Source organism: Canis aureus, chromosome 36, assembly GCF_053574225.1.
Source record: "Canis aureus isolate CA01 chromosome 36, VMU_Caureus_v.1.0, whole genome shotgun sequence".
Classification (NCBI taxonomy): Eukaryota; Metazoa; Chordata; class Mammalia; order Carnivora; family Canidae; genus Canis; species Canis aureus.
This window is the reverse complement of record NC_135646.1, coordinates 20,251,944-20,272,276: the sequence shown is the minus strand read 5'-3', so window position 1 is coordinate 20,272,276 and position 20,333 is coordinate 20,251,944. Positions and strand designations below refer to the sequence as shown.

The window sequence follows — 20,333 nt, the reverse complement described above, 5'->3', positions numbered from 1 at the left end:
TGGGCTCCGGGGCCTGCGCTTCTGGAATCGAGCTCCGGGGGCCGCGCAGCGCCCCCCTCGCCGAGCTGCCGCCTGAGCTGCTCCCGAGGCCCCGCCGGCCCGCACTCCAGCCCTTTGGAGAGCTGGGCCTGCGGGTGTGGCGCACTCTCCCCTGGGCGCACCTCCTCTGTTAGTGACCGCGGGAACCTGGGGGCTCCACTGCCCCTCCTGGGATCCTGCTCGAGTTCCCTGAAAGCACCTTTCCATCCAGGAAGATTGTTAAAGTTCCTGCTTCTCTGGGGCTGGGCTTTCCTGTCCTGGAGGCTCTTGCTGCCCCCCTTAGCCTGGCTCCTCGCAGGGGCCCCTCCCCCACTGGATTCTTTTTAATTTTCCATCTTCCTACCTTGTTAGAAGCACGAACTCTTCTCTCTGTAGCGTTTCAGCTGTTCTCTCTTTAAATCTCGGGCCAAATTCATAGGTTTTCAGGATGATTTGAAAGTTATCTAGGTAAGCTGGTGGGACAGGGGATTTAGGGACCCTACTCCTCCACCCTTTTGCCCCGCCCCTCCAGTTCTTTACATATTTTGGATATTAACATCTTACCAAGTATATCAAATATTTGCAAATATCTTTTCCCATTTAGTAAGTTGCCTTTCATTTTGTTGATGGTTTCCTTTGCTATGCAAAAGCTTTTTATTTTGGTATAGTCCCAATATGAAACTTTTCAAACAGAAAAGGTACATTTTCTTTTTATTAGTCATGAAGTAAATCATCTTTCAAGTTAAATTACATTATACTTCTTACATGATACATAACCACAACCACCAAGCCAGTTTGAAAAAAGACAAATTTCATATTTTAATTTATTCAGTAAGGAGAATTAAAAATAAAGGTCTTTTGTCCCTTTCTTTCCTATTCCCTACTTTTTATGGTTAAACCTGATACATATTTTGTAACACTAAGTAATGGCTTTTTTTTTTTTTTAAAGATTTATTTATTTAACACAGAGTGAGAGAGAGGCAGAGACACAGGCAGAGGGAGAAGCAGGCTCCATGCTGGGAGCCCAACGTGGGACTTGATCCCCGGTCTCCAGGATCACACCCTGGACTGCAGGCGGCGCCAAACTGCTGCGCCACCGGGGCTGCCCTGGCTTTTTCTATAATACAGCTTTTTACAATAATGATTATAAATGCAACTCATTTGAGAGAACAGGAAATAAACACTTTCACCTGCTGGTTTCTAGCTCATTACCTCCTTTGTCTTTAAGATGACAATGCTAGACAGATTAACATTTGGGTATGAATTGCAGATACAAGTTTTAACATTTTTCATAATCTTGAGAAAATTTTCAGTACCATACAATCAAAAAATCAATTTCAAATACACCTGTACATGTCTTAAAAAATGCATTTAAAAACAAGAATAGGAAAAATACTAGGCCAGTACTACACTGAAGACTAGCTGGCATTATGAAGACACTTTGAGTCCTTTAGCTTGGTCAGGATATCCTTCCACATCTGAGCAGAACATCAACTCTGAGAGAGAAAATGAACAGATCATACTCAGACTGGTTTCCAGGTACTCCAAAAAGAATTTTACGGCTTAGTTTTAAAGACTCACTCAACATACTGACAACTTTAATATATTTAATACAAAGTCTTCATGTACAAATAACAATTCTTGATAATGAAATCTGATTTAAAAGGTGACTGACAAATGTACAAGTTTTGCATTTTAAAATGTTCAAGTTTTAAATGTATTGCAAACCACTGAAAAATAAGACATATGTAATGGAGACACTACAGTAACTCTCACACCAGAAAATGTAGGTCAGACAACCCAGGATCATTAAACAGCTGAAAGGTCTAATTCTATGGTAACTGTCGTAATCCTCAATGGAGCCACAGATGAAGAGCAAGCTCTCAGAACTAACCTGATCTTAAATGTGTTATACCATTTAGTCACCATAACAACCCAATAAACAAAGTTCTCATCTTCATTTCATATTTACTCTTTTTATCCACATAGAAATAAAATGTCATATGACCCTAAGAGACAGTCACATGGCCCTGAGAGAGAGCAAGATTCTGAAATATTAAGTAATACACACTTTGTGATTTAGGCTGAATACTGCACAAGCCAGCTGGATCCAGCTTCAATCCCAAACACAGTGTAGAATGTTATTAGTTGACATTGCTACATTTAAACTATTACTTAGCATAGATGTGTAATTTGTCAAAATACCAATAAATGTAGAAAAAGAAGACCTTGGGAATTTAATAAAGTCCTCTGATATAAATATTAGATGAAAAATTCCTTGAATGACTAAAAACTATGCTGAGTGGAAACAAAAAAACTGCAAAATATGTAGAGCCTAAGACAACTTTTAAAAATACTTTAAAAATATACCAAAGGAATAAAGCAACAGAATATTCTTTCAATTCTCATGTGAAGGAACATGAGGATTACGATGCAAAAGGGTACATTCATGAATAAAATTGCACCAGATTACAACTTTTGTCTTAGTTTTTACAAATGGAAATACTGGGGTGATTCTCAAGTCTAAGACTTCTGGGATTGTCATTAGTTATCAAATTGCACTGAAAGGCTCAGGATATTTATCCAATCAAGAATAAAATCATAACCAAAGTCTAGAAAATATCAAAGAGATTCAAGGGTGAAAGTGTGGAATGTCTGCCAAGAAATATGTTACACTACAAATCCTAGCAGTTCTAAAGCAGTGTGCTCAAGGACTACCAGTTTGCTAGTATGATTCCTCTTCTCCAGGTGTTCCAAAAGGAGTCTGGTCTAGGGACTAGAGATTAGTAAATCTCACTTTACACTGGGCACACTAGAGCTAGGATTACTAAACACTTCATTAGACAATGAAGGGTGAAGAATCTGTGCCAGGTAAAGGAGGAAATAAGAATGAATATGTGTCTGACAAATACTACATAGAGGAAGCATGATTTATTTCAAATTAAGAGCTATTTTGATCAGAAGGAGATTAGAAGAAATGAAGAGCAAAGACTATAAAATACTTGAAGAATTCAGAAAATAAATACCTCTTAAACATAAATATGCACACAGGCCATAGGAGACTTTCTATAGGTACTTTGAGGCCCCAGCTTTCCTAGACATGGTCTCTGCTTCTCTTGGCATTGTTTCACCACTTTATTGTCACTCCTATTATATTATTTTAAATGCATCTTATGGTATCAGAATTTCATAAGCTATATCCATTAAAAGATTTATAAAATCAACAAATTTCATATTCTTATACCATTTTTTCTTTATTCTTTATTTTTTTTAAAGTTTTGAGAGAAAGAGACAGTGTGCACATATGCACACAAGGTAGGGGGAAGGAAGTGCAGAGAGACAAGCAGATCCCTACTTACTGAGCTCAGGCTGATCCCACAACTCCAAGATCATGACTGGACCACTAAGATCATGACCCAAGCTGAAATCAAAAGTTCAGCCGACTGAGCCACCCAAGCACCCCACCTATTTTTTTCTTTAATACCTTCACTAAGATCCATGCCTGGCCTATAAGATAAAAAAAGCCAAGATAGTCCAACCAGAAGGGCCACCACGAGATTCACCACAATCCAGGGCTGAAGAATCTGTTCCTCAACACCTGCTGCCCTAAAGGTATAGAAATACTTATTAGAAATGTCTCCATTGGTTTCACATATCCAAATATATCTATTTAGTGAACTTTAAAAAAAATAGCAGTCCTCACCTAGAGAAATAACAAGCATGAAATATATACTATATAATACACACACACACACACACACACACACACACCCATGGGAACAAAGGTTAAGTTACTGAACTCAAATCTGCTTTATACATTGATATAAATGAAAATTTAGTATTGCCAAGCAATTTTTTAAGTTTCCCTTTCTAACTACTGTGATGCTACTCATGCCCCAGACACTCTCAAAAAAGACCGCCCCTGTGAGTTTTGTGAATTGGACACTCAACCTGCCTGTGAGCTTCATGACTAGCCATTGATCTGTGGAGACTGGCTCTCTCTAAACTGCTCTCTTTCTAGCACTGCTTGGTTATCTGACTCCATCCCAGCACTACTTTGGGGTATTAGACCTCCTTAACGGAGTGAGGGTACAGGGCTTCTCTATTTCATTGTACATGAGCGACCTTAAAATTGTAAATTACTAGACCTAAGACAGATTTATAAAAAGAATACATTTCATTAAAAATGCAAGTATAAACAACAATAATTATCCACTAACCAATGCAATTGAGTACTTTTTCTTGCCATAATTTTGGAAACAAAAAACAGGGCCTTCATTATTATTTATAGATGAAAACATATAAAAGAGTGAAGGATAAGAGTAGTACCCTTACTACCACTGCTGCTGTTATTCCCATCAATTGCCAATGCTATTGTGCATCTTACCAGAGGCTACCATTAACAGAGGAGGGTGTGTAAAGGTGGATCCTGTCACTTGTCATTTGCTGACTCAGAGACAATACAAGAGCAGTAAAGTACACTAAGAAAAAGACAAATGAAATTACTAATAATGTATTTTTAACAACCCAGTTTATTTTGAATTTATAGATTACTGTAAGGTCAAAAATAACCTATACTTTGAGGGATAATGACAGAAAACAAATTCATTTGATCAATTTCCATAGGCTGGCTAGCCTTATTTTATTTTTAAAGAACCTAGACTCAGAAGGGTATTTTGAGATGCTCACTATTTCATCATTAGAAATTACAAGAACCTAGAAGATTTTTTAAGAAATTATAAATGACTTACTCAAGGTCTTAAAACTAGTTTTATTAATAGTCTCATGACTTAGAACAAAATGTATCCCAAATTATCAAAAAGATACAAAATAGTATCTGTTGAAATGCTATGCCAGCTCAATCTGTTTGATATCAAGTAGAAAACAAAAAACCAAAACATGTCGAAATATAGAATAAATTCAACTTTTAACAGTTATTTAGATCAACTCTACTGAAAAATAATCCTATTAAAACTATACCTATCTTTTTTTATTACAAATTCCACTAAACATCTATAAGTAATGTCTATAAGTAGTAATATAAAATCTTTCTAAAAGTAAATTTAAACTTTTCCTGGTTCAAATTACAGTGTAATTCAAGTATTATACAATTATCAAATGAAAATATTTACTCACAGAAAGAGGCTAAAGCTGTTGGATCCAGGGCAAGAAAATTTCGGATTGCTACTGATGTTTTAGCAAAATCAATTCTAGAAAATACAAAAGCTTCTTGTCACAGTGCACTGGTAAACTTCTTACAAAACTGCACTTTCTTAATTACAGTTCTTTCATTCTCTATTCTAATGCTACCACATACATTGTCTATTTTTAAGCTTTAAGTAGCTACAGTTAACACTAGATACATATGAAAAAATACCTTATTTACAAAAGCCACATAAAACATTCAACTAGATTAATATTTAGTCAACATTCCTTTGGAGTTAAGACACTGAAGAAACAAATTAAACTTGATCTGCAAAATTTCTTTAGATTCTACCCCTATTACCCATTTCATCAAGCTGTAAGTTGCTATTTTTCTTAATGGGTTCAATTGTGTTCTTAAAGACCTGGTGAACTTCTAACCCCTGGCACCTGTGGACATGACCTTATTTGGAAGGAGGGTCTTTACAGCTGTTTTCAAGTTAAGAGGAGGTCATTTAAAGGGCCCCTAATTCAGTACAACTGGTAGCCTTATAAGAAAAGAGATCACGGGGAAAATCACCATATGGCAGAGAGACAGAGGTTGGAGTGATGCATCTACAAGCCAAAGAACTCCAAGGAATGCCAGTAACCACTGAAAACTAAGGAAAGGTGTGGAAGAGACTTTCCCACCAGCCACCAGCCCTCCAGAAAGGAACCAACCTGGCCAACACCTTCATTTCCAGACTGAGAAAGAATAAATTCCTGTTGCTTTAAGCCACCCAGTCTGTAGTACAGTTGACCCTTGAGCTACAAAGGTTTGAACTGCGTAGGTCCATCAATATGAAGATTTATTTCAGGAACTATAGTACAGTACTGTACTATGTACAGTATTTTCTATGTACTATGTAATGTATTTTCTCTTATGACTTTCTTAATAACTTGTTTTTTCTAGTTTATTTTTTATAATTTTTTTACATTTATTTTAGAGAGAGAGAGCACATGCATGCACACGCAACAACTGAGGGGGTGGGGGAGAGGGAGAAAGAGAGAATCCTCAAGTTGATTCCCCACTGAGCATGGAGCCTTAGGGCTTGATCCCATGACCCTGAGATCATGACCCAAGCTGAAATCAAGAGCTAGCCGCTCAACCAACTGAGCCACCCAGGCACCCCCTAGCTTACCTTTTTAGTATATAATACTAAATATAGAATACATATACAAAACTTGTGGTAATGGGCTATCTGTTATCAGTAAGGCTTCTGGTCAACAGTAGGCTAGAAGTTCTGAGGGAATAAAAAATTATACACGAATTTTTGCCTTGCAGGAGGTCGGCACACCCAAACCCTGTGATGTTCAAGGGTCAACTGTACTTTATTATAGCAACCCTAGGAAACTCATACAATACCCAAATCACCTATACCTGATTCAGATGACTTAGAAGATGATATTTGGGGCTGTATTTGTCGATTATATTTGGATGAAATTTTAGACCTAGAGTTGATGCTGGAATGGGTTTAGATTTTGAGGATGCTTTCACTGAGAGTATTCCCATCCCCTCCCCCAAAACAGAAACAGCCTTTAAAATAAAAGCCAAAATAATATTAATATATTATAATTCTAGTTTGAAAACTATCATAGTCAGGGTCATATTTTGCTCAACATTTCCACCTGAAGAAAGGTGAAAGCGATGTATAGTCATAATAGTCTTACCTGTCAAAAGTTGAAATAGTACTTAGAGCTAAAAGCAAGTAGAGAAGACTCTGAAATGGATATGCCAAAGACTTGTACTGCTGCAGAAGGTTTGAGAAGTCAGAAAGCTGATCTCCTGCTAGCACATATATGAAAACAATGTTCCACACAGCACAGCCAGCCAAGAAGCCATGAGAAAAGAGACCAATCATTCTGAATGGAAAAGGGTTTAATTATTACACATGTATTACTAAAGTAAAAAGCTAAAATAGTTTTTAAATCTCTTCACGTGAAAGAGTAAAACTCACCATTTCAAAAAAGTAAAAACAAGCCTTTTCTTTTTATTACAGATAGGCAGATGATTTAACTCCAATTAAATTGAGTTTTAAAAAATATACCTATTGACTATTTTAAGTTGTCAATTTTGTTAACAATATTGAGCAATCAATACTTTTAAAAAAAATCATGCAACATTTAAGAAAAGTCCCGCAGAAGCAGCCACCTGAAAGCCCGGTTCACTGAGAGTGCAACATCTCTGGTTGTCCAGGAAAGCTTCATGTCCATTGACACCTCGATATTTTCTGTGGTCTTTATCAACTCTGAACGATCAGCAGCCTGGAATCGCCCTAAGTACACATTACACAATTATTAACAACTAGTAACAAAGAACCCTGGTTGTCTTTTTATCTTATTTCACACTGTTCGAACCCTGGGACTGAGATTTTGCTTTTTTCCTATCTAAAAATTCTCCCTGACCCAGTCCTTGTTTGAGAAGGCTCTTTTCTTTGGGTTGCTTAAATACACTATCTTTTTTTCTTTAGAGAAAATAAAGCCCGTATGCTTTCCTCTCATCCCAAAACAGATGTTAAAGTAACAGTTTTAGAAATCAATTATATTTCATGAAATACAATAAGGAACTTCTCACTCAGGACAAAGTCTAAAAACCTTTAATGTGACATAATCTACAAAATTCTAATTTTGAGACTTTAGAAGTTTATTAAAGTTTAAATGACAACACTATAAAGCTAAGTCAATGTTTGAAAGCACTTTGAATTTCTTAGGAAAAGATGCCAGTGTGTGCAGCATGGCCTTTGGTGATGACAGAGAAGAAAGGGGTTGTTTCATAAACTTTAGGATTCCTGTGACAAGTATCAGTTCAAGTGTCAGCACCTCAACACCATGTGCACAGCGCTTTATCCTTTTACTGTTCACGAGGCTCCTTCTTGCAGATCTACCAATCTACAAATGGATCTCAGGAAGCAGGAAGGGTCCTATTTCAATTACATTTGCCAAATTGGGCTGTCAAGTATTTTGGAGGATGAAAGGCTGAGGTGCAATACCTAATTTTCCCTAAGAAAAGACAACTCTGGGCAGACGAGTGTCTTTTATGGTCAATTACTCTAGTGGGGAAGTTTCTGTGCTAAGGAAAACAAGAGTAAAAATGAGGATTGAATACACTGTTTTAAAAACAGATTAAAAAATCGGTATTGCTTAAAAATGAGGATTCAGTGATATCGCTTAAAAACAGAAATTAAATAGCAACACAGTATACTAATAAAAGCACTTGACTAGAAGCCATGAAATCTCCATTCAAGTCTCAATTCCTCACCAACCAACCGTTAGACCCTGATGAAGTTAGGTTCCCGGGATCACAAGTTTCTCACTGGCCAAGAACTTCAAGATCCCTTAGATGACATCTTACAGAATAGAAATTCTAAAATGGATGTACATAAAATCTAAATTGTAAATTTTTAGAACTAATGTTATGGCTCATTTAAGTTCTTTACGTGCATACTCATAGCATATCCATGGGATATATATGATCACAATCATGCTTTCTGTATGTTTTTCTTAAATACTGTAAATGCAGTTTTGTACTCTATGCACATTATACAATGTCAAGACTACTTCCAAAAGAATCTGAAGCTACAAGGTTGTATTTCTTATTTAATATGGTAATACCATCATGTATCTTCTCTCATTTATTTTTAATTATAAAATATATCATTAGCTGCCCCACGACCAATGCCACTCACCACTACCCATACTGGAAAACTGGTAAAGTACAAGAATAAAGGAATGGGTGAAGGGAGTAGGGGGAAATTTTCTAAAGAACTCATAGTCCCGTAACCCAAAAAGAACCAGCATTAATATTTTGGCATATTTCCTTCTAGTCTTTTGTCTTATACATTTCTCTATAGTTAGGTGTGTATCTATTTTTCATTAAATCTTTCCATGAAATGAATATTCTCCCTAAACATTATTTTTAATGGTGCAGATTTTATTATATAGATACACCATAACTAACTGAAATCATACCCCTTCTATTTTATACTTATGTTGTTTCCAATTTTTCATTCTCAAGAATAACATGATAATTAGTTTTGTGTATAAACTTTTGTCCATAGTTTTATTGCCTTAATTCAGATCTCCAGAAATTTGATTCCTAAGTCAAAGTTATAGCCTTGTGTAAATCCTAAAAATCTTATGTTCCAAAACAAGGAACTACTTACGGGTTTTTTCCACAAACACTTTGCCTACAGGCTGGCTAATGCCAGTGGGTGCAGTGAATATAGACTGTTGTTCTGGACCACTTTGCTCATCAGTAATTATGTCCTCATCTTCTACTCCTAGTTCATTGGTATATTGTAATTCTGCTGGCTGGGTTTTCCTGTACTCAGGAAGGATGTAAGAAAAACAGATTAGTATTATATGTTTACAGACCCACATAAAGGAGGTACCTATAAAAGAGCCTTGGACTTGGAGTTGAGAAATTTCATTTTTACTTAACTGGGTCTGTTCTTAACTGTTAATATGCAGCAAATCACATACATTTCTGTGGGCCTCAGTTTTCTCATCTGGAAAATGAAGTGACTGAACTACATCTGTAAGGTTCTTTCCACACTTAAAACGATAGGATTTTATATAAATATTGATCACTATTTGTAGGGTCATTTCCAAATACAAACAATCGCGTCATATAACTTCCAGTGTACTTCTTTAAAGTATACTATTTTATCCAAGACTTAATTTCCTATACTAAAATACATATTTTTATTTATTGCTGAAATAATCATAATCTGAATTCTATCAACATGAGAAAATACATCACAATAGTCTACTTTATTAATATTACCTTCAAATTTCAGTATCTTTAGTATTTACTTTTTGCCACTTATATAATATCTTCTATGGATGTTCCTCTTTTTTTAGAGACAGCTCCTAAGATCTTTTTTTTTTTAGCTCCTAAGATCTTTAATTTTAGCATTTTACTTCTTCAATTGTTTACTCTTTTCAAATTTATCATTAGTTGGTTTAAATGATATTTTTGTAATCCTACTTGAGTGTTTAATAAGACTTAATCAAAAGGTACCTTTGAAAGCTCTGAATTAAGTAGCACAGTGTCCTTAAAGAATATTTAGAAGGACAAATAAAATCTTACTTTGTCTTTCTTCGAGGTTTTTGAATAACTGCCTCCTCAGCTGGCTCCACATCAATGCCATTTTCATTCCGTAATAAAGATGAGCCAGATGTTTTCTTTTGGGTTAAAGAAGTCTCCAATTCTGAAAATAGAGATTAAATTTTCAAATTACTATAATGTAAAAAGAAAAGTAATACTTAAAACTTATGAGATTACTTTAAAATTTTTAATCAGGCCAAAATTTTTTCATCATTTTACTAATTTTTAATTTTTATAATTTTATATCCTTCAACACTAAAATATTTCAAATTACAATGCCAAAAAATATGGAAAAATTCAAGTAATCCAACATCCAGAGTTTTGTGGGAGCCCACAGATTACCTGTGTTTCAGTGATTCACCCAAAGGACTCATGGGACTCAGAAGTCATTACACTCACAAGTCCTTATATTCACTTACAACTTATTAGACTGAAATGACATAAAGCAAAATCAGCAAAAGGAAAAAACACACAGAGCAAAGTCCAAAGGAAACTAGGTATGAGCTTCCAAGTTCTTCTATCAATGGAGTCACACAGGATGCACTAACTCCTCCAGCAACAAGCTGACATGTGTGACACTTCCTCTACCAAGGAAGCTCATTACAAACTTGGCACCCAAGGCTTTTATTGGCACCTGATCACATAGACACCCTCTGCCTAGCACATACCAAAATTCCAGATTCCCAGAAACAAAGCAGGTGTTCAGCATAAATCATATTACATTCACAATCACGGAGTAAACCACCCTTATAACTTAGGGAAAGTTCCATTATCAGCGTAGGGAACTACTCACCAGCTAAGTTGCAGAGGCCAGTGAAGAGGCTACCTTGCAATCAGGCCTAATGAGAGCAGTCCCAGGCCTGCTATGTTAACTCCCTCCCGAGCACAGGGTATTAAGTTTAAGTAAGTCAACAAAGCCTTCTCATCTGCTAGCTACTCTTCCAATCTGAAAATACGGACAACAGCTTCCTGGAATGTCCTCAAAGCCCCTAGAATTCTATTTTAATAAAATGTTTATAGCCCAAACTAGAAATGCAATAGAAGTAGAGTCAGTCTATTGTACTCATCCAGAACAAAACAAAAAATAAAACAAAACTAAAAACTCAGAAATCCAGAAGGCTGTACATGCATAGGTGGGTGCATTCTGGAATGACAGTGACAGGTACTCTCTGGCCCAGAACTTAGTTGGGTTCTGAATTTTCTAAAAATGGTCAACTCATTTCTGTAAATACATTTTTCGTAAGTTGTAAAACTAGGTACTGGTATCCATCCAGATTTTCAAATTCATACCCTAATTGAATTAACTAAGATGGTAGTTTTAATTCAACTATATTTGCTGCCAGTAATGAAACAGATCATACAAAGAAATCATCAAACTATCTGAGCATCATTTCTGTTTTTCCACTCTTCTGCCCACATACTGCAGTATCCCACTTCAACTTGCCTCTAAAAACTATAGACTTTTCCAGTTTCTGCCCTCTTTTCCTGTAATTCTTTCACCCAATCAGGACCCACTGTTTTCTAAGAGAATAAGTAATGGTCAGGGAAATTATTTTGTAATAAATTATTTATCAAATAATTATTTATCAGTGATCAATGTTACTAGGAAAGAACAATCTCCCAATCTTTATTCCTTCCCTTTATTTTACTCTAACAAAACCCATTATCTTTCTTCTAATTACTATAAAAGTCATAATGCTCAATATATGAAAAATTAGTAAAATATAAATGAAGAAAGACAATAAAAATTATCGTTAAATCCTCCTTCCCAAAAACCTAACATTGTCAACACTTTGCTATATCCTTCCATTGTTTTTACTTTATGTATGCATGAATATACATGTTTTCTGGGTAGAACTGTGTCCCCACCTAAAAGATATGTTCAACTCCTAACCCCTAGTACCTCTGAATGAAACTTTATTTGGAATTTGCAGCTAGTCAATTTAGAATAAGATTATACTCGATTAGGATGGGACTGAAATCCAATGATTCATTATAAGAAGAGCAAAATATGGAGGCGCATGAGTGGCACAGTCAGTTAAGCATCTGACTCTTGGTTTCGGCTCGGGTTGTGACCTCCGTGTCAATAGATCGAGCCCTGCATCCATCTCTGTGCTCAGGACAAAGTCTGAGACTTCATCTTAAGACTCTCTCTCTTTCTCCCTCTGCCCCTTCCCCACTGCCTGCACATTCTCTAAAATAAAGAAATAAATCTTTAAAAAAGAAAGGCAAAAAATGGACACAGAAACACATGGAAAGGTACGAGGACAAAGGTACAAAATAGTTATACTGCCACAGCCAAAGAACACCAAGGATTGCCAACTACCAGAAGCTAAAAGATGGATGGATTCTTTCCTAGAGCCTTCAGAAGCAGCCTGGCCCTGTGGACACCTTGATTTCAGACTTCTGTCCTCCAGAACTGTCAGAGAATAAATATCTGTTGTTTTAGGTTACTCTATGATAATTTGTTATGCCAGCTTTGGGAAATACAGCATATTTCACAAAAAAACAGGATATTTTAAAACAAAAATAAAATCCTTTGATATATTCTATTATATGTGTGGGTGATGACTCAACAGTACATTACTGATGGTTTTCCTTGTCACTAATTTCACCTTCACAGTCCTTTTAACTGGTGCTCAGTTTCTAATAAATAGATAAAACATGATTTATTTAGCCAGTATCATTTTGTTAGCTATTGATTATTATCAGTTTCTACTCTTATAAATAATGTTGCAGTTAACATCCTTAATTATGGTAGCTATTGTAGTCACTTCTATTCCTAAAAGTTCAGACAGGCTATACTAATTTATGCTCCTATCAGCAGTATATGAATGTATTCCTTTCTCATCAACACTTTTTTATCTAACACTTTTTAATTTTATATTCTGAAAAAAGCATTGCCAATTTGATAGTATTTTGTCTACCTTGTGAGTAGTGCCTGGGACAAAGTAAGACTCAATAAATGATAACTGTTCTTTTATTGTATTACTGTCAATACTGAATCTATCCTTTCCTCACTGACCTGAAATGTCTATTTTATCATATACTAAATTCTTTTACACACCAAGATCTGAACTTTCTGTTTTGATCCTGAGTTTGTATCCCTTCCCTCATAATATATGGACATATGACCAAAAGAGACCCTCTAAAGTGTTCTTGACTTAAACTATTAGAGTTACTTTAATAGTAAAAACTTTAATAAAAAAAAAAAGAAGAGATATGGGTGGGGAAAAATGGGAACAGAGTTTTTAATCATATCCCCCAAATCAAAGCTACTATCACAACCTAACCTTGGTTTCTTCACATACCAAGAGGTAGCCTCGTCTTCTTCTGTCTCCTTTGAACAGGAGCTTCTTCTGGGTGCTCTGTGGATTCTTTACTTGGTGGCTCACTGCCCTCAGACGGCCCGTGAACGGAAGCCTGAACAAAGCCTTCCAAGGAAGCACTACCTACAGAAAAGCAGAGTGGGAAAAAACAGGATAATCTGAGCAGAGATTACGGAGTTTTAAAAAGATGAAAAAAAAAAAAGGGACTTGAATAGCTCCTAAGTGATGATTAACTGTCCTTTGTTTCATCTTTGCCTTTAAGAATTGCCTATAAGAATTGGCTTTAACCCACATTTTTATCACATTATCACATTATAAAGTATAATAAATTCAGTACTTGATATATCAGATTAATACTCAAAGTTTTTTAATATATCACTATATACGGATCCAGATATTTTCACATCTTAAGACTTGTAAGAGGTAACAATTAGAATGAAGGACCAGTTAGAGCTGACTGAGGTTTCAAGCCTATGTGACCAGGAGAGTTGAGGATTCCGTTAACAGAAATCTGTGAGAGGTAAAAATCGGATTTATTGTTGAAGGTAATGATGAATTCTGAACATGGTGAGTTTAAGTTACTGACAGAACATGCAGGATTATTAGTGGATAAATAACTAAGACAAAAAAAAGCTCACAGAACCTTCTCATTAGAGAACCTCTAATACATGAATGATATGGCCTTGCCTTCAGACCCTTGCTCTGATGAAGTGAATTGCTGACTGAAATGAGGGATCCAAGGACCTTGTGTCTCTAAATCCTGTTCAAGAGTCTGAAACCAATCATAGCTTAAGACGATTTATGCTGTATCAGGATAAAAGACCTCAAAAAGTCCAAGAATGTTGTAGAACAAAGAGTTTAAGTGGCACAATTCTTTCTTCCATGAATGCTTCTAGACACTCTTCAGGCTTCCCACTGCCTTATTCCTCACTACCACCAGGAATCTCATTACTTTAAACTGACCTTGATTCTATTCCTCAACACAGTAGCGACTAGGGACACTGGGGCCTTGCCTCTCCCTGATCTGTGATATCTGTCATGCCTAAGGTCCTGGAAAGACTCGTGATCTACACAAAAAGAACAACTTCTTACCTAGGGTGGTTTTTGTTTTAGGTTTCTTCTTCTTTGGACGACTAAGTGGAATATCATCTATAAAACAAAACAAAACAAAAAAAAACCCGATAGAACAGGCTGCCTAAAATTCAATGCAAAGAACAGTCAAAAGGAACTTTTAGTAGGGAAGACCTTTCCCTTTCTTCCCGAGGCCCAGCCAACTTCTACAAATTAGGGGGGAAAAGGCAAGAAATTGACAAATTCAGGGGTGCCTGGCTGACTCAGTACAGCATGATCTTGATCTCGGGACCCAAAGTTCAAGCCCCATGTTGGGCACAAAGCCTACTCAAAAAACAAAAATAAATAAATAAATAAAATAAATTAAGGAGGGAGTGAGAAACTGACAAAAAGTCAAAGAAAGCCTATAGTGTGGTGATAGTAGTCATTGTTGGTCAGTAATATTAGAAACTGCAACATTTCTAATATTAGAAAAGAGGGCCCACAAAATATACACGTGATCCCCTTTATTCCTTGCACTTAGATATGGCCTATGACTAGTTTGAACCATTCACTGTGAGCAGAACTGATCTGCCAAAACATTGAAAGAGCCGGTGAGTAACTCAGCTTTCTCTTTCTTTGTTTAAGCATGTTTAGATGGCAGAAGCACAGAATGGAAGTAGCCTGGATCATGACATAATTAGTAAAGAGTGGTACAAGACAACTGCCCTGGATTGTTGCCACACTGTACTTTGCATTAACCAGAAATAACCTTATAGAAGTCAGAGATTCTGAAGTTAGTATAGCATAACCCAGTCTATCCTGATTGAATGAGACAAAAGAAAATGTAGTCCTTATTATACAACTATAAACTAGCCTATAATTATGTTCTGGGTGACTTCACTCAAGAATGAGAGCTTTTAGGGATGCCTGGGTGGCTTTAGTGGTTGAGGGCCTGCCTTTGGCCCAGGGCAGGATCAAGTACCACATGGGGCTCCCTGCATAGAACCTGCTTCTCTCTCTGCGTGTCTCTCATGAATGAATGAATGAATGAATAAATAAATAAATAAATAAATAAATATTTTTAAAAAAAGAATGAGAGCTTTTATATTTGAAAGGTCAAATATCAATCATACAGCTAGTGTTATATATCAACCCTCATTTTAAAGATAGCAGTCATAAGAGATTATTTTGAAAAAAGGATATTGCAATATTATAAATTACACCACTCAGGTTCAACTTTAAGAAAAACATTAAGAATCAAATTAACTTTTAAACTCCAAATTTTAAAAGTTTTACATTAAGAGTGAACTAACTCACCTTGATTAGCACTTTACATGACACCGACCAAATTTAATTAGGACAAAGACAAAAAAAAAAAAGAAACTATTAGAAATATATCGTCAGGCTGAAAACTGACTTAAGTCATTATAAATTAAAAATAAGCTTTCATACAGTCAGCTAGTACATAGACTAGCTTATTTTTATAAGTAAAAAAGCTAATAAATCCACTAATAACCCCAATATTTTCTGAACTTACATATACATATTTCCTACTGTCTATTAGTAAAGTGGATTAAGCAGATTAAGAATTCTTATTTTGTCACTGATTAAAATCAGCTTAAACTCTGAGGAAACTATTCTAGCAAACAAAAGAGGATCAAAAGTCTGATAAACAAGACGTTCAGAATGGACCAATGGAGATTCAGAATGGATCACTGTCTTACCAATGTTCGGCTTGGAAAGAGAACATTTAATTATAACTGTTATCCTAATGATTCAAGGATTTTTTTTTCAAGGATTATTTTTAAACCTTTAAACTTTTAGGAAGACTTTTCCTAAAATTTTCAAGAGATCATCTCTGAATTATTATAATTTTGCAATGGAACTAGTTGACTTTTTCACTTTATTCATTTTGCATTTTTAAAACTCAATGATACAATCTCTAACTTATGTTTACCTTGGCACAGGTGGAAGGGCTCGTGGAGGACGCTATGGGGAGAAAAAGAAAATCGCTTGTAAGTAAAAGTCTCAGAACATCTTCATTTCATGTACTTCAAATCTTTTGATAACCTTGTTTATAAAATGCAACAGAGGAAGTACTCTTGAGAATCAGATGGGCAATTCTAAAATTGTTCTAACATTTCTAAATTTCATATAAAATTCCTTCCTTCCTATACTCCTTTCTATCCAGAGGCCAGGCTCTGTTCTAAGTACTACAGATGCACTAAAGAACAAAACAGAAATCCCTGCTTTTATGGAACTTCCATTCTAGTGGTTAAGTATTAGAAGATCACACACACACAAATGAGGGAGAATGTGGAGTGCTATTTTAGTTACAGAAAGTCTCTCAGACTTCCGAGCTGAGACCTGAACAAGAAAGAAGAAAAGAGATAAAGGGGAGCAAATACAAAGCCTTTTAGGAGAAACGGTTTCAGATAAAAGAAGCAAGCCGGGTAGGGCTGTAGCATAGTTATCAAGACAGGCAGGGGCCAGATTAATTAATTAGGCTCTTTTTAGACAAAAAGGGGGCAGTCCGGGTGGCTCAGGGGTTTAGCACCGCCTTCAGTCCAGGGCCTGATCCTGAAGGCCTGGGATCCAGTCCCACCTCGGGCCCCCTGCATGGAACCTACTTCTCCCTTTGCTTGTGTCTCTGCCTCTCTGTGTGTCTCATGAATAAATAAAATCTTAAAAAAAAAAAAAAAGACAAAAAGGTGTCCAGGTTTTATTTTAATTCAGTGGGAAGCCAAGGGAGGTTTTAAACCACATAGCAACATACTTAAAAAAAAAATAAGATAAAATCACTCTGAATACAGTATGAGACTGCATTTTGGGGCAGAGAGAATTAAAAAAAAAAAACCTTATAAAAATAAATTCATTTTTAAAAATTTTATTTATTTATTTGTGAGACACAGAGAGAGGCAGAGACACAGGCAGAGGGAGAAGCAGGCTCCACGCAGGGAGCCCGACGTGGGACTCGATCCCCGGTCTCCAGGGTCACGCCCTGGGCTGAAGGCGGCGCTAAACCGCTGAGCCACCCGGGCGTCCCTAAAAAATAAAAAAATAAAAAAATAAAAAAAAAAAACTTTACAAATGATAAGAAAAGTTGTGTTTGCCATTCAGAGAGATTACAGTTGAGATACATTCTGGAATCTTTCAAAATAAAATACTATCAGCAATGTCTCGAAATCAGTTTAATGTTGCAAGTGTCTCCTGCTGCTTGCAGAGGACACTGATTCAAAAGGGTTTACATTTTTAGACACTTTTTTTTTTTAGTTGGTTCTACGACCGTCCCATTTAGCGATCCATGCGGTCAGCGTATTAATACAAATGCTACGAGATCAGGACACAGCAGGCTGTCTCAACACTATCCAGTGATGAACCTCACCACCGGGAAAGAGCAATAGTCCAGGAAAGAGCCACCGTCAGGCGGCTACGGATCGCGTCCTGCCCAAGGCTTCGGGTCACACGACGCTTGCACGTTTTCAAAACTCCCGCGAAAATGACGTGTCACCGCCGACCTTCCGGCTCCTCAAGAGTCGGAGGGCTCCACCGGACACAAAATCCCAGAGACTCAAACGGAACCGAGGCTGGCTTACCACCTGCTTCTTTCCCATGGCGTCCAACGCCGGGCTTCCCCGCGGCCGCGCGCCGGGAGCTCGCAGCCGGGAGCTCGCAGCCGGGAGCTCGCAGCCGGGAGCTCGCAGCCGGGAGCTCGCAGCCGGGAGCTCGCAGCCGGGAGCTCGCAGCCGGGAGCTCGCAGCCCGCTCCCGCCCCGCCCCGCCCCCCGGCCGGCTCCCGCCCCGCCCCGCCCCGCCCCCCGGCCGGCTCCCGCCCGGGCCGCCGCGCGCAGGCGCCGTGCGTCATCGGCCTGCGCCGCCCCGGCCTGGCGGACACTCAGCCGGTTCCCTGCAGGACGCGGGCGGGGGCGGGGGCCGGTCGGGCCTTTGCAGTGCAGCCCTGCGGAAAGGGGGCCGTGGGCGTGGGGGGCTGACATGCCCGGGAAGAGAGACTCCAGCGGGCGTGGGGCAACAACCACGGTTCTGCTCATGGTTTCCGAGTGGTTGCAGGGATTTGTTCGAGGGCGGTGGGGAAAGACCATGATCAATGGTCTCCGCCAGGAAACTGCGGTCTCCTCCCTGGGTGGCTAGAGGCCCTCCGGGAGGAGTCCGCAGGAGAGGCCTAGCTGGCAGCCCCGGGGCACCCAGGGGCCCGGAAGGCTAAGCAGAGAGGCGTCGTCACAGCAACGTGGCCACTCAGGCCCGGGCATCGGCACGCCCGGGTCCTCGCCTGGCTCCCGGGGTTCGGCTCCCGGCCTCGGGACGAACTTGCATCGCCCGCTCCGGTCCAATCCTGTGAGCATCCGAGGGGCGGACGCGCGTGCACGGCGAGCGGGGCTCTCGGCGGCCCTCGGCGGCCCCAGCCCTAGGCGGCGGCCCCGCCCCAGGAGCCGCGGAGGCGATCGGGCTGCACCCCCCGCCTCCGCCACGCCCCGTGGCCGCAGCGCCCCTCACCGCTCACCGGGTGGGCCTCCGGCCGAAGCCCCGAGTCCGCCCTCATGGCGCTCCCCCTCGGGGCTCCCTCGGCGCAACCGCCGGCGGCCCGCGCCTGGCTCCCCGCGACCCGGCCTCCGGGGCCTGCGAGAGGGGGGCTCCCCGGGGTCTCGCTGGGCCGCAGCTCCCGGGGCCGACCTCCGCCTGCCTGCGGGGCGCCAAGCCCCGCCTCGCAGCGCGTCCACGTCAGGGGGGGCGGGGCTGGACCCGGAGGGGGCGGGGCGCGGGGACCCCGGAGCGGGCGGGGCGCGGGGACCCCGGAGGGGGCGGTGCGCGGGGAACCCGGAGGGGCCCGAGGGCGGTGCGCGAGACGGACCCCGCGGAGGTCAAAACAGGCTCTGGGTACCAGGAACCGACGATTGGCAAGGCCAAGGCTGCCCGGAGGAGCCGGGAACTTCTAGTCGCTGAACCAGGAGAGGTCTGGAAGGGCCAAAGACGGATTAAAACTCCTTTGAAAAAAAGGACTTTGGGGATTCCTGGGTGGCTCAGCGGTTTAGCGCCGCCTTCAGCCCAGGGCGTGATCCTGGGGATGCGGGATCGAGTCCCGCATCGGGCTCCCTGCGAGGAGCCTGCTTCTCCCTCTGCCTGTGTCTCTGCCTCTCTCTCTCTCTGTGTGTCTCATGAACAAATAAATAAAATATTTAAAAAAGGGGGGGGGGACTTCTGTGGAACGCTGTCAGATTCTCCAGACACGGCTTCTTCCGACGGATCTCTGAACAAACTAGAGACCCCTGTACTGCAGGGACGTAGTAGGCACCCAGAGCGGACCCCTACCAGGCACTTACCGACTGGGTATTTGGTTCTTTAACTTCTTACTCTTGTATCTTGTTTATTGCGTGACTTTGGTTTCTTGTGTGGCGTATGGGAAGCCAAGTTAACTGTCATTCAGTTTGGAATCCTACACCCGTTAAAATTGTGTAAACCCCGCTTTGGGCATGAATAGAGCTGACGGCGTGCAGAGGCGCATCCCGTGCACCGCCCTTGTAGGGCGCAGAGATGCCCCGCCCCCGCCCCCGCCCCCACCCCCACCCCCACCCCCACCTCCGGGCCCAGACAAATATCAGATTTCTTCTAGTTGTGTGTGTGTGTCTG

At 39.7% G+C, this 20,333-nt stretch overlaps 1 protein-coding gene across 5 annotated transcripts; it reads right to left on the bottom strand.

The window, feature by feature from the left end:
* Positions 1 to 712: 712 nt before the first annotated feature.
* TMEM237 (transmembrane protein 237) lies at positions 713 to 19,395 on the bottom strand. Of its 5 annotated transcripts, none has more exons than XM_077885480.1 (13): positions 19,210 to 19,395; positions 16,649 to 16,680; positions 16,009 to 16,019; positions 14,731 to 14,787; positions 13,621 to 13,761; positions 10,292 to 10,412; positions 9,363 to 9,520; positions 7,352 to 7,475; positions 6,871 to 7,062; positions 5,155 to 5,228; positions 4,406 to 4,499; positions 3,503 to 3,624; positions 713 to 1,514 (listed from the first exon to the last, which is right to left on the bottom strand). In XM_077885480.1, the coding sequence occupies exons 1-13, from the start codon at positions 19,246 to 19,248 to the stop codon at positions 1,447 to 1,449; spliced, it is 1,233 nt and encodes a 410-aa protein (XP_077741606.1). In that variant the 5' UTR covers positions 19,249 to 19,395; the 3' UTR covers positions 713 to 1,446. The 5 variants fall into 5 exon arrangements, with proteins under 5 accessions (XP_077741606.1, XP_077741603.1, XP_077741607.1 ...); XM_077885477.1 differs by lacking the exons at positions 16,009 to 16,019; positions 19,210 to 19,395 and adding exons at positions 18,288 to 18,369; positions 18,454 to 19,040; XM_077885481.1 differs by lacking the exon at positions 19,210 to 19,395 and adding an exon at positions 18,288 to 18,320.
* Positions 19,396 to 20,333: the final 938 nt, after the last annotated feature.